At 49.6% G+C, this 15,084-nt stretch overlaps 1 protein-coding gene across 2 annotated transcripts in view; it reads right to left on the bottom strand.

The window, feature by feature from the left end:
* Positions 1-1,153: 1,153 nt before the first annotated feature.
* The window catches only part of STUM (stum, mechanosensory transduction mediator homolog), a 76,666-nt gene continuing 62,735 nt past the window's right edge, over positions 1,154-15,084 (bottom strand). For both annotated transcript variants that reach the window (XM_079106641.1, XM_079106640.1), the window contains 2 exons: positions 8,134-11,944; positions 1,154-8,065 (listed from right to left, as the gene is read on the bottom strand). In XM_079106641.1, coding sequence (XP_078962767.1) covers positions 11,910-11,944 — 35 coding nt within the window. In that variant the 3' untranslated portion in view covers positions 1,154-8,065; positions 8,134-11,909. The remainder of the gene's footprint in view (positions 8,066-8,133; positions 11,945-15,084) is intronic.

Raw genomic sequence — 15,084 nt, forward strand, 5'->3', positions numbered from 1 at the left:
TGCTAGCTCCTGCGGTTGGGCAGAGATAGCATTGGCCTTGGGGAAAACAGAATGAGACATTCTCCTCCATCTTTTCTTTCTGTTCTTCTGTACGTGTTGGTATATTGCTCCGTGAGGTGAGAACCTTGACCATAAATAGCTTCAGACTGACCAACTACATTCTCAGGTCCAAGGAGTCTTTCCCATAACCCCAGTTAAGGAGACCTCAGGAAAGACCCTGATCATTCCAGGCTAGCTGAGCGAGCAGGTCATACTACTGACCTGGCTGGAATCACAGACCCATTCTTGCTTGGGTGTGAGTTGGGAAGGAACTAGCCTCTGCGAAATGAGCGTAGAGAGCAGAGTGAACAAGACAAACCTTGTATCACCCTGGTAGATGTGTTCCTGAACTGGGCCTGGGGAGCAGGGTGGGACTTGGATGTGAGGTGAGGAGGGCTGTATCCAAGCAGAAGATAGCAGATGCAGATTTCAGGGGCACTATCCTGTTGGAGGACAGCATGCTCAAAGCACCAACACTGATTTCTTTGTAATACAACCCATACATCACCACCTTGGCTTCTCCCAAGGATTCTGGATGTGTTTCAAGAAATCCCAGAAGCAACATGTTATGGTTCGTTTGTGAAGGTGTCCCCCAAAGCTCATGTGAGAAACAATGCGAGAGGGTTCAGAGGGAAAACAGGTTGTGAAAGCCTTAAAGTAATCATTGAATTAACCCCCTGATGGGATTAACTGAGTGTTACCTGGAAGCAGGCAGGGTGTGGCTGGAGGAGGTGGGCCATTGGGGGTGTAGCTGTGGGGTACATATTTGTATCTGGCAAGTGAAGATCTCTCTCTCTCTCTCTCTCTCTCTCTCTCTCTCTCTCTCTGCTTTCTGATCATCATATGAGTCTCTTCCCTCTGCCACACTCTTCCGCCATGATGTTTTGCCTCACCTGGAGCCCCAGAAAATGGAGCCAGCTGTCTATGGGCTGAGACCTCTGAAACTGTGAGCCACCAAATAAACTTTTCCTCCTCTACAATTGTTCTGGTCAGGTCTTTTAGTCACAGTAGCGAAAAAGCTGACTAAAACCCAACAGCAGAGATGAATTCTCTGTCCCTTGACATCTGGGCTTTCCTTCCCGCCTGGAACCTCAGAGGATGGGGATAGCTCCTAGAGGAAGCTTATTTCCTTTGCTGATGATATTCCTAGTTTTAGAAGTTTCTTTGCCTTATAGTTTTTGTTTTTTGCATTGCTATTTTTGATGAAAATATAAATACCCACCCCTCTGACTGGGAGGCAGCTGCAGGCTCCTGCTCTGAGCACAGCCTCCTCCTTCTCTGACAACTCTCCTCAGTTTAAGCATCTCTTTTGTGTCTAGTGAGCAGTAGAGGCACTAACACAATGGGCTATTCACAAGGTGGCCACACCCTGGAGAGAAAGGATGCCTCTCCCAGCCACTCAAGTCTCCAGGTTTGTCCCAAGAACACTGTAGCCCAGGATCAGCTACACAGCTGTGCCTCACACCCACAAGGAGGTGGGTGGGCACCAGAAGTACCAGAGGCATCCCAGAGCCCAGGGTTTGCTCCTGAGCCATGAAAGTGCTGACCCACTCAGGTGGCCTGCCATTGCTCCCTCTCCTCTTTGGTGGTCTCCCTTTCTCCTCCTGCTTCTGGCCAAATGACCACCTCAGTAATTCCTGATTTGTATCACCTTCTCATTCTCTCCTCATGAAATCTTCCCTCTCTGTGTATGCGTGTCTTATTCTTCTTGTCTCATAAGAACACCAGTCATACTGAAGTAGGGCCATGCTAATGATCTCCTAGCCTCTTTTGAGATCGTGTCTTCAGATACAGTCATATTCGGAGGTACTGAGGGTTAAAACTTCAACATACGGATTTCAGAAGGGGGACATTATTCAGCCTATATTAGTCACTGTGTGTGAGAGTTTTTGTGACCCAGCTGATGGCCATCTTCCTCTCAGGCAGTTTTTCATTCTAATACCTCATGGGCCATTAGCTGGCTAGAGATCAGGGAGCAGATTCCCACCTATGGGCTAGGGGAGGGGAGCCATATACAGGAGACATGCCCAGTCCTGCTGCTTCTGGGTAAAGACCTGTGCATTGCCCTGGTTTGGTGGCCCTGATGTGTGCATGCAAATGTGGCCTTGTCTCCATTTTCTGCTTCCGGTCTCTATAGTGGGGAGATGCAGCAGTGAGCAGGTGTGTGAGAGCTAGGACTGGTGCAGGGGCACTTCTGTCTCACCTCCTCAGCTGTGTACAGGCAAAGTAGAGAGTCACACCTTCTTCCTCCCTCCTGTCCCTGATCAAGAGCTGGGGGAATATCCTGTCTATAGTTTTTGCTTCTGCCCCCATCCTGTAATCCCAGGCAATTTGCCCAGAGCAGGTGTTTAGGGAGAAGATGATGTTCAGATGAAAGGACCACCTAATGGTATCCTCCCAGAGGGCCAAAGACCTCCACCACTGTTTCCAGAAAGGTCTCCCATTCAGGCATCTGAAAAGGTGTCTTTCGAGAAAGCAAGGGAGGAAGACACCTGGCTGGAGGGCCTCTTGGAACATAAGGAATCCAAGGGCAAGATCAGTTGGTTCTGCACTAATCATCTGTGAGTCTTTGGACACATTACTTAACTTCTCTGAGTCTGTATCTTGAGACAGTAATGAGATAGTAATTTCAACCATCTTTAGATTTGTGCAGATAAAACAGCACTTGTGAACATTCCTGGCCCTTGGTATATACCCAGTAAATGCCGGTTTGGTTGAAATCTCTTCTTGAATGAGGGAAGAACTTTGTAAACAAAATAAGATTACACAAATGATAACAGTTGTTATATATAAAACAATAACAATAATTTATAACCATTTAATCAATAACATAAATTATTATAACCATTTGCAATAATGGCTGTTATTATAAACTTATTCCTGACATATTGTGTGTAAACTGAATCTTGGGTCATATGGCCATTCCCTAAAGGCTTTATTCAGGGGTCAAGTTGATATTTAAGGGCCCAGAAATGTCTGTCTTGGTCCTCTGGGTTCTGCGCCCAACACAGCTTGCACAGGCCTGTCTCCTTGGGTTCACCATCTGGATCCTCTCTGGCCTGAATGTGGGCTCCACTTCTTCTTCAAGGCCAAGGGCTAAGGAATGGATGGAGAACCCAGTCCACAAACCCAATCATGCCTTCCCATCTCCACCTACCTCTTGTCCCCAGGGCATCCTCCTATGTTCCTTCCTGTGACTAGCCACAGATAAGCACAAACCTCTCCAGAGCCTGGGATCAGGGGGTGCAGAGAACTCTGGGGAGCAGATACCTTTGTGTTTGTCATGGTGTCTCCTCTCTAGGACTGAGAAGAGCTCACATTGTAGGACCTTTATTAACGTCCCAGGAGAGAGGCACCAGCTGGCTCAATCATATCACCTTCCTGAGGATGTGAGGACTGGGGCTGGGAGAGGAGAAGGGAACCTGGTGACTTGAGGAGTTTGGGCTGGAGGGTGGTGCTCACTTCATCTCCCATCATGCCTCTGATCAGCACCTCTGAAGCTGCATGACTGCAGAAAGACTTCTCTGGCCAGGAGCATCTCTGGCTTGTCTGAACACGTGAAGCATGTGGAAGATGTGCATAGTCAAGAAGTGCTCCCCAGAGTGTCTTGGTACCTCAAGAGTGCCTGGACTCATTATGCCTCCTTGGATTAGGGGTCCTGGTCTTCACAGTGACTAAAGCCAACCTGAGGCCTAGAGGCCATTTCTGGAGCCTTTGAAGGGACCATTACTATTGACCTTGAAGTCTCACCAAAGATTTTTTTTTTGAAACTGATTCCTTTTTTTTTTTTTTTCTTTTTCTTTTTTTTTTGGCAGCAGCAGCATGTGGCATCTTCCTGGGAAAATGGATCAGGACAGCAGGTCCCCAAGGGTCCTGAGCTTATTGGAGGAATTCTGAGGAGTTGATGAGGGCCAGGGCCTTTCCCCTGGGATCTGAGAAGCAGGGATGACAGTGGCCCACTCACTATTGGAGTACTCACCTCCGCCACGGCCCCCATGCTGCACGCAACAGCACAGATGTGGTCTCATTCTGGGCCCTAGCCTGCTGCTCCTCATGCATCTAAAACCAGATGATCTGTTTTGTCAGCCCCATCACGATGCTGATGAACACAGAGCTGCCTGTCTGCTACTCCCTAGGTATGAAGGCAGGCGCAGAGTTTTGCTGATTTCAAGCAGAACTCTTTCATTCAACGTGATTAGATTTCATCTTGTTAGATTGCCTCTGCCTGTCAAGAGCTTTTAGGACTCTGATTTGTTCATCTTAGATATTTATTTCCCCTCATCCACAAATTTAATAAGTTCTCTAGGTCTTCATTGAATTATTAATGAAAGTATTGGCCAGATCGTCCGTGAACAGCATCCTGCAGTTCCTTCCACGGTTCTACCAGGCCCTCCTTATTGTTGAAAAGCTGGTTATAAGTTCTCCTAACCACTCTTACCCCATCCCTATTTGCAGAATACATCATCACGTATGTAGATCAACACATTTCCCTCTTTGGCCAGTCCAACCAGCATGAAAGGAAATGGACGTCAGCCCTACACCCAGTCTAGGTCCTGATGCTCAATCCATTGTCCACTTTCCTGGTTGCAAAGGAACCAGATGCTCAGAGATGCAGTGGTTTGTGGAGTGACTTGTACCAGGAGAAGGGGGACTGGGGAAAAGGGCCTGAAGGGGGAACACAGTCTTCATAATGGAAAGGAGGCCAATAGTAAAGGTTGCAGAGAGAGAGGCAGCGGCGCTTTGCGGGAGTCAGAGCCCTGTCTGATGATGAAAACGGGAGGACACAGGGAACTGAGAAAGCTCCAGAAAGGTCACATGAATGTTTATTACATAGAAAAGGGAAAGGGAGAAAAGGTTCCCGAAGCCATATTTCCAAGGACTTAAAAAAAAAACAACACAAAAATGGAATGCCAAAGAGATGCCATGCTTTATATATTTATAATAGGAACACATGTGTATATATAAATATGTACATGGAGATATGTACACAGGTTTTATTGTCTGTGGGATTTTTTTGTTACATGACATCAATGCTGCTGGAGTGAAGGAGTTCAAAGGAGAAACTGAAACCCTGCTCGGTGCCTAGAGGGTGCTGTGGAGACCCCTGAGCTGCAGCCCCCAGCAGGTCTCAGGCCTAAGGGTGCTGAGCAAGTGTAACCGCAGGCAACACTGGAAACTTCCCCAGGTCCCCAGCCTTAGAAGCTTTCTTCTAAGAAAGGTTCCAGTCTTTGGAATGGGCTGGGAATGCCCCCTTGGCTGGATTAGGGTAGGGTCTGGATTTGGGCTCCCTATGCGTCTGAGTTGAAGTGGGATAAGAAAGCTCCAGAGGTCAGAGTGAACTGTCTGAGGATGATAATGTACAGCAGCTAATTTAACAGAAAGAAGAGGGACCCAAACAAAGAGTCATGGTATCAAAATACTGCAATTCACAGCACAACACTCATCCATACGTATATTCAGCAGATACACACAGAAGCATTGGTCTTATTTTTACATGTGTTTTTAAAAATGGTGCCATATTCAACAGCATGGCTTAAGAGCCTATGAAGGGCCAGTCACACAGGTGTCCACAGAGTCCCCACCACCCTGTCTCCCACATGAAATATTCTCCCTCCTTCTTTCCTCTCTGGATCCTATGCTATGGCAGGTGGGTGAGTTGTAGGAACACAGAAGGGTCTCAGAAGAGAAAATTATCTGCAACCTCTGAGGAACCCCAGAAAGAGGACATTCTTCTCTGGGCAGGCCCACCGGACCCCTCCCTCAGAAGGTCAAGTGAGGGATGTGAAAGACAAACACAGGAAGGAGTTGTGGAGTGGGTATTGGTGCTAAACCCCCTGACCTCAAGAAGAAGAGATCTCCAGGCCAGGGGCCCTGGAGAGAGAAAAAACAATGTATGTATCTGGGGGGTGGGTACAGGGTGAGGATGTACAGTACTATCAGGGAGAGATCACCCTGGAAATGGGGTGTGGAATCCAGAGGAGATAAGTCCCATCCTGGGTCCCCAGGCAGACCCTGCCCTGCTTCACCCAGTAGTCTAGGGGCTGGAGTGTGGGTGGATGCATGTGTCCATACCTCTGCCCTTTTGACGTGAAAATACAAAACAGATGGGTAGGGACTATGGAGTCCAGACCAACCTGACTGGGTGGCATTTTGGCAAATCCAGACAGGAGAATGTGGAGGGTTTTGGGGACCCAGGTTCCCCAGCTAAATCTGAATCAAGAGACTTTTTGACTTGTACCAGAAACTCAGGACCCATACAAGTTGGGTCTCTTTGCCCTCTGATAGCATTGGGAGGGGACTGTGGAATTTCAGACAGGTGTTTCAGTTCTGCCAGTTGTGGCTCTCTCCACTCTAGGACTGCCAGCACTTTGAGTCCGAAGACCAGGCCTTTCGAGAGCTCTGGTGGGATTGGGCCCTTGGAGCTCTTGGCTTTGACAGAAATAGGAAAAATGATGGCTGCCCAGAATCTGCTTGGTTCCCAGCCTATGGAAGGTTTGACTGCGGCATGAGGCTGTAGGAGAGGGGCAGGCAGCCCTAACAGTGCTGGGGCCAGAGCCCCCTCCCAGGGGTGGGGCACATTCGGCATCATTCTGGGGGGGATTCATCTGGTCTCTGCATCTCCTGAAATGTGGGGTGGGTTTTGCTCTGAGCATGAGCACTCCCCTGACTCTGTGACCCTGTGAACATTCAGGAGCTCCAAGAATTCAATGGGAAGAAAGCCCAGGAAAAACAGCCCCAAGCCTCTCACCCACTGGCTCAGGTTGACCTTTTTATTAAATTATTATTTTAGAACCAAGCTGATCCAGGAGTACTGTCACTTTCCTTGGTCAAGATGACCTCCTCATGCCCTACAGCCTACACTTAGAACACTCTGGAAGGAGAAAGAGCAGCCTGTTCCTGGTAGAAGGTGTCCCCTACACCTTGCTGTCCCCTGTGGAGGCTGGGGTTAGAAGGCATGGGGAGGCAAGGGCATCTTTTGTCTGAGCACAAGCTCCCAGGGTGCTTGCTGAGTGACTGGGCACAGAGGTGGCCCATGGTGTACTCCGGGGTGGACTCCCTGAGGCCAGCAAATGGCTTCTGCTAAGCCCTAGGGAGGGGCAGTATGTTTCTTCAGCCTCAGGCCCACTTCTGTTGAGGTGGGGAGGCAGGCAGCAATCTGGCAGATGACTTCAAACTGTCCCCAAGCCTGAGGTCCCCAATCACTTGCAAGGCCATGGCCTCTGAAAGAACTGGCTGGTGGGGCTGGGGGTGCTTTCAAAGGCTTCCCTGCTCCAGTTCCTCTGAGGAAGGCCCTCCACATAGTGCCAGCAAGAGGGAGTAATAATAATTGTAAATAAAGCCTTCCAGCAGTAAGTGGAGAATGTACATTTAAATTATCCATCTCCAAGCAGTTTATGCAACATCCCAAGCTTTCTTTGCCAGCATCACTAATACAGTGAAAAATATAGCCAGAGTGTGAAAACCTGAGGGGGCACCTGGGAGCCAGGATGGGGCCCTGAGGAGGCCGGACTCCCACCCTCAGGCCCAGGGGCCCAGGAGGAGCTACATCCAGGCCAAACTGAAGAACCCCTGCAAACTCGCCCCAGGGAAAGGGTTAGCTAAGGGAAGAGTTTTAGAGTAGGGCTTTAGGTTTATGTTTTCAAAAGCCAACCTGGTGCAGAAGGATCCCTGTCATTCAGCTTTGCCCTCCCCCTCAGGAACATCAGGGCTTTGGAGGGCCTTTGTCCTGGTCCTGGGGTTTCAGTCCCACTGTGTGCCAGCCTTGGGTTTGGTGTTTGGGATGTGGTTGACTTGGACATCTAGGTCCCTTTTCCCTCCAGAGGAGATTGTAGCTCTGTAGATCCCTCGAGCAGGAGTGTTCCCCAGTGCTCCTCAGCCCACAGCATCCTGCAGGAGGCCAAATTCACCTGACTCTCCCTCATGTGTCTGAATGGCTAGAACTCCCAGGATGAGAAAGAAGTGGCCTTTTGGGTTAGGATCATGTAGCTCCCAATACCTCTCTCTCCCTCTCTCTCCCTCTCTCTCCCTCTCTCTCTCTCTCTCTCTCTCTCTCTCTCTCTCTCTCTCTCTCTCTCTCTCTCTCTCTCTGACCACCATCATCCCACCATCATCTTATCTTTTCAGTAAGCAGGAAGTGTGGGCTTGAGGCTGCCCAGGAAGGTGGGAATAGGCAGCGCTGTGGGCCCTGTGGGTCTCCCTAGGAGGTTACTGTTTGTTTGTTCCACCCTATACTTCTGAGGGGGCCCTCTCCAGGCCCCCTGTGATCCTTTCCTTCTTCCGGGCAGGGCTGTCAGGAGTTCTTTGGCTCTGGTGGTGGAGGCAGCCAGACCTGGCCACTCCCCACCTCTGCCATACCAGGTGTATCTGGGGACATGGAATTTACTCTCTTGAGGTCTCAGTTTGACATCTGAAAACTCAGCACAAGGATCTTCCCTCCCAGGCTGTTGAGAAGGGTAACAGGAGATAAAATGCTGGGTGAGGGTTCTACACGTGGCGGCTGTTCCCTGGAGCTGGACGCAGTGGTCTGGGAGGGAACCATGCTGCATGTCCCTTCTTTTTGTCCCTTCAAAGAGGCTTGACCAAGGAAAGGCCAGCAGTTTGTCAGATTGGGGCTGGGACTGGGGTAGGGCCCAGCAGCACAGCAGGCTCCAGGAGTGCCAGGGCCAGTGCAGGAGCCGTCTGCCTCCTGCTGCTCCCATGAGGTCCTGGCTGTCCTGGCCTACTCGACAGTCACCTCTGTCCACAGGACATACCCAGGCTGCCAGGTACCTCACTCTTGCTCCAGGGTCCCACTCTGGCCAAAGGGAAATGGTCACCCTGATCTCAATGTCACAACTATGTCCTGGGAGTGTCTCATTCACTGCGATGCTCTCCACAAGCCTGTGACTCCTGCCCCTGACACCTCCAGCCAGGGAGCATCCTGCTGAACTCTGAAACATGCCCTGCCACCTCTGAACCATCAGCCTTGTGCCATACCATCAAGGCAAAACTCCACTCTGTGTCACCGACAGGCTGAGTGTCAGTCAAGCACTCATTGGCACCAGAACCTTACTTTTCCTTTTTGTTTAATCAATGAACTCCGACCATCCAGGTGGTCATTTTGGATGTCTTGGAGCAAACTGACCGCTGTCCTTATCTACTGATAAAGCTATGATCATGGTCTAATTCAGCAGGTCGCTATTCTGAGCTGTTCCCACCCACGTGGCCACCCTCACAGATTCACTGTTCAGGAGATGGGGGCCCCTACCTTCTCCCACACATCCTTTGCCTGCGGAGGGGCTTCCTCCTGGCCTGATGTGTTCCCAAATGCAGAGACACAGCCCTCAGATGAGGGGACGGTGTCGGGTGGGGAGGAGGTGGCCTGTCAAGCTCACAAACCCCTGTATTAAGCCATCCCACACATGGTGACACCTGCCACTCAAGAAAATTCCACCTGCGTCTGGATTGTGTCACTAAACACCCGACACAAATTGCTACCTCTCCTCTACTCCCTCAGCAGTCACCCCCACCCCAAGCCAGGAAAATAAGCTCCTCCCTCTCACTCATAGAGGTAGCCCCTCCCAAGACTTGTCAGCACTCAGGGGGAGTCAAGCAGTTTCTGGGGGCTGTTGGGGTGAAGGGCTGTGGGCTGGCGGTGTTGGAAGGGGGTGGCTGGGACCCATTATTTCCTCTGTGGATGCTGTTTTCTCGGGTTCTAGGGGCAGTCCCGTTCTCTGATGCACCTTCCTCGAGAGCAGTGGGCTGGCAGTTTGGAGGGTCCATTTTCACACAGAGAAAGGCTCTGGCTGTTTGGGTGGAACCAAATCTGATCCCACACCTAAAGTCCAAATAGGAGAAGAAGCAATAAAAGCTGGGGTTGAGGTCAGGAAAACGGGGGCCCAGGAAAACATTGAGACACTGCCAGGTGCTCAAAAAGTGCCACCCACACCCAGGCAGCAATGAAAGAGACAGCAGGGAAGCAGAGAACTTGCCCCAGAGCGGGGCCAGGAGTGAGTGGCAAGACAGGCCCCATTCCTCACAGATGTCAGGGAACAGTTCAGTTTGTGGGGAATCCCAAAGTCTGCTCCCCACAGGACTGTAATTAGATAGCCCACTAGTGGGGGTAGGTGGTCTGGGACCCTCAGCATAGTGGGCACAGCTTCCCTAGAGCCTGCATCCCGCAGTGTAGCTGGGTTGCTGCTCCAGCCCCAGTAGGGTTTTGACAGAGCCTCTGATAGATAAGAAAAGTCCCTTAAACAAGGACACATCCAATGACTCAAAGCCCAGTGGGGTCTGGAACTGACCCTTGGACCCGTCCCACGTATCATCACTTCCTATGTCAGGGAATGAAAGAAATTCGACACACGTACATGTCCATCCTCCCACTATAATTTTGGATCTCCTTTTTCTCTTTTTTAAATTTTTTTTTTTAGTTGTAGATGGACACAATACCTTTATGTATTCATTTATTTATTTTTATGTGGTGCTGAGGCTCGAACCCAGTGCTTCACTCATGCTAGGCAAACGCTCTACCATTTGCCACAACCCCAGCCCCTGGATCTCCTTTCTCAATTTCAGACTAGTACTTGATCCACAGCAGTCAGCACACCTTCTCTTGGTTTCTTCCTCCACTAAAATCTAACTCTGCAGCAATCACTTTCAGAGAAGCTGCTTAAAGGAGCCCAGTGGTTCCTGTGCAACTGGAGGGTCCCTATGCGGTGCCAACAATTTCACCTCCATGCATCTGTATGCAATAGGATTCTTCAGATTGAGGTCCACCACCTCATTAAATTGCTTTGAAATTCTGAAACTCCAGGAGTCATCCAGTGATAGGCTTTCTCCCACAACTTACTTAGTGGCAAAATCTGACCTGAATAGGCAAGGCTATTTACAGTTTTTATTGATCCCAATTAATCTGACTATTCACATGTTTCTCCACAGAAATACTCATGTGCTTGATGGTGGGTGGGCTGTTCCAGACTCTGCCAGGGTGTTAGGAAATATGCAGAAAATAGATCATACCATCTTTCTCAAATCCAAAATTTCCTAATTCAGAGACACATCTGGTTCCAAGGATTTCAGATAAAGGACTGTGGACCAGAAATGGTTTTAAGCATAAAAAGGAAAGTGGCCAGTCCATGCCCACTCACACCTCAGCCTGGTACTTTGGTGTATGAACATCTGGCAATTCCAGCAATTTCACCCCAGGGACAGAGCCACTTGCCCTCCCACCCAGGGAAATACTGGTCCAAACACATCCTGCTGTTAGATATCAGTGGTAAGGAGGCTAAGTGTGGTCAGGCCTGTGGGGACCCATGCTCTCCCCAATGCCAGCTGTGAGCACAGTGGACCTTTCCATGCTGGACTGGCAACTGGTCATCCTCAACTGCACTCTGGTGCTGCCCCCAGAAGACCACATAGTAAACACTAGGGTCATCAGGTGTTTGAGGCAGGAGTGGGGACCCAGAGGAAGTGTCCTCCACAGTCCTGACCCCTCAGCAAGCCCCGGATCACCTGGACAGGGACCACTGCATCCCAACCCCGCAGCTCTGGGATACCCTTGCAGTGGGCAGTAGGTGCCGCCAGGTGAAAGTGAGGCTGCAGAAGCATCCCAACCTCTCTGTCGACTGCCCATCTCCGCCCCACGCCCCAGTGCTCCTCGTGCCTGAGCCTACCATGCTTCCCCGGGCAGGAGGAGGGGCTGGCAGCCCTCAGAGCCTGCTGAGAAAAGCAGATGCGTTTTCAAAATAAATAATATTTCTAAAAATACCCCCTTTTCCACCCTGAATCCAGGAAACAGCAGAAAAGAACATGTAAAGGTCCTTGTGCCACAAGCTGCCTGGTGCAGCCCTTGCAGGGCCCCTGGGACTTCCTTGGTGGGTCCTGCGGGCTCACAGCTGCTGTGGGATGCCCTGCTCCTTGTACCCTGTGAGGAGGAAGCAGAAGAGAGATGGTTAGACTCCCATTGCCTTTAAGAATTCTCCAGGCAGTGTCCCCAGACCAGAATATGCTCATGAGAGCTTATTCATACTATGGTATAAATGACTGATATGTCAGAAAATGACTTTTCCCAAGGGCTTTGGCTTTCAAATAGAAAATGAAAGGATGAGTCAAGAATTGTGGAATATATGAGAAAGGGTGTTTAGGGTAGAGGTTGGAAGGCTATTGATGTGCTTCTGAATTCACACTCCAGAAACAGCTGCACTGAAACGGCTCCACCAGGCTGGCCTGGTGTGAGAGTAAAAATTCAGAGCCTTGGGAAAAAGTACAGGCAAGTAAGTGAGCAAGTGTTGGGCCTCTGATACAGGTGGAGAGGAGGCAGGAAGGCGGCACACAGGAGGAAGCAACCATCATGTGGCTGTTCAACCAGCTGGGCTGTGGGGACAGGAAAAGGGGATGGAGCATTTGGAACCTGGAAAACATTGCTGATAACATGAGACCCTTAGAATGTGTGTGAGTGTGTGTGTATTTGTGTGTGTGTGTGTGTGTGTGCGCGCACACACATGCGCTAAGCCAGTGCTTTGCCACTGGGCTACATCCCCAACCAACTTTGGGAAAATACAAACACTGATGATGTTAAGAAATCATTGCTAATATGTTTGGGTGAAATTACATGGCCGAAATTACCTGAGTGGATTTGCTGAGCCATTACCCCCATCAACTAATTATCTTAGCCTGAAAAGGAGCGTCAGTGGATTTCACCAGGTTTTCCCTCTTCATCTAGCAGATTACTCATCAACTTAGGTGCTGACAATCCAGTGCTGGGGTGGGAGAGACGGTGGGAGTAATAGATGAAACAGAAGCGGACATGAAAGCTTGAAGCTGGTGTGGGCTTTTAGGGGTTCTCTTCCATCTGTATTCATTTTCCAAAATATAAAGCTAAAAATAGAAGCCTGTTGATTAACTGGGAGAATGGGGCTTCTAGGGTAGGAGTGAGAGTCCACAGGGAGGAGAAGGCCCTGGACAGCCCCAGGCCCATGCACCCATCAGCAGACTCACCTTGGGAAACTGCAGCAACATAGAGACAGGAGGCAGCAGGAGGAAGAGGAGAGAAAGAAAATACGGTCTGAAAACAGAAGCCACAGGGATGCCTGAAATATACAATGGGAGGGGACCCATGGAGGGTCCTGGGAGGTGGAACAGGGGCTGAGCCAGTGACTTCCTGGAAGTCAAGTTCTCTGACAAGGGGTGCTCAGCGGTGGGCCCATTAGGGATGGCAGGGGATACAGGGCAATTCTGCCAAGCAACTCTGTCCAGTACCTCCCCCGCCCCCACAGCTCAGCCAGGCCACACCACTGCTCACCTCCTGCCCTCATTCTTTTCATCCCCAGCCCATGCCTCCCCATGAATTCTGGATGAATCTCAGGAGTGACAGTGCAGGGCAGGTTTGGCTGTGACAACCTAAAAGTACTGAGATGATCTGTTCTGGTCTCAACCCTGCTTTTTGGGTCATGTGATTTTGCCCTGTGTGTGTGACCAGGAGCCACATGTATAAAACCTAATGCTTTGGAAAATACCCAGGCCCAAGGATGGCAAATATCTGTGCAGACATCTTGGATCCATCAATAGTGACCACTTGAAGCCCTGGACTAAAAGTGTCATGATGGATTAGCAACGTCTGCCATGGGTATAGCTGTAGAAGGAACCCTCCAGAGAGTTACCAAGTACTTACTAACTCAGGCTTACTTACCAAGACAGGCTATAATTGATTGTTACTTGTTATTATTAATACGAATAGGGCAGCATGCTTGTAAGATCTTGACTTTAACTTATACTTTCATCTGTATTTCTCTGATTGCCCTTGTAGGAGCTTTTCCTTTTTTATTGATTCTTTTTAGTTACATATATTAGGATTCATTCTGGCAGAATCACAAAAGCATGGAATATAATTTGCTCTTATTCAGTCCCCAGCACTTCCCGCTTTCCCTCCTCCTTCCTCCCCGGCTCCCCTCCCTCTGCTTCACTGATCTATCTGCAATTTACTTACAGGTTTTCTGAAGTTAGTGTCTTGCGGCTATACTTGATGTTGAGAGTTGAGAGTTTCTCCCGCTTCATCCCCTTCATCTGCTCTATGGATCTTTCCTCTATTTTGGTGGAATTCCCCCACCCCATTTCCCCCACCCCCCTCTTTCTCCCCTCAGCCTTATTTTGGATTATTAGGAGTTTTTCTTGATGCTGTGGTTTCTGATGACATCCTGGAGGATGCCATATGAAAAATCAACCTGTGTTGTCACATCTGAAACATTTCCTTCATTTTCACAGGAAGGGCCTGGGGTGACACCAGAAAGAACTGCTCCTTATCCAGCTGTCTACTAGGACAGTTATAGGAGCCACCCAGAGGTACACACACACTCCACTGTTGCTCAGAGCAATCCCTGCCCATTGCACAAATGGCAAGCATGCATCCTTTGAGGGTGGGTGCAATTTTTGGAAAAAGTGCAAAGGCATCCCCTGCTGAGATGGGTGAGTGACTCTGGTGGTCAGGCAAGGTGAGTGGGCACGAGAGGGTCATGTGACTGTTTTTCTTGTGTACCCACCCCCAAGATATCTCAAGAGACAGCTCCCTAGAACCAGTGTCCACAGGTCTAAGGAGCCAACTCTCATTCACAGGAAGGGATTGCGGGGATGGGAAGGGAGGAGCAAGAGATGCTTATCCTGCAGATCTGGAATGTTCCCTAACGGCCTGTGTGTGCCCAGAGTGTTATTATTGGGAGGTGGAAGAAACTTTAAGAGGTGGAACCTGGTGGGAGGGCTTAGGTTACTGGGGCTCAAAGGGGACTGTGGGACTGTGGTCACCTCCTCTTTTTCCTTTGACTCCTGGCTGTGGGGTGAGCAGCTTTGCTCCATCATGATATGCTGTCTCACTATATACCCTAAAACAATGGAGACAACCAATCATGGACTGAAGCAATGAAACTCCAAAATTGTGAGCCAAAAGAAACCTTTTCTAAGTATATTTATCTCAGTATTTGTCACAGTAAAACAAAGCTGACTAACACACTAAAGTCCCACCACCTGGCCAGACACTTGGTTTGATGAGGCACTAAGAGGGGTTCATAGGTGTGA

This window comes from Sciurus vulgaris, assembly GCF_902686455.1.
Source record: "Sciurus vulgaris genome assembly, chromosome: 12".
Classification (NCBI taxonomy): Eukaryota; Metazoa; Chordata; class Mammalia; order Rodentia; family Sciuridae; genus Sciurus; species Sciurus vulgaris.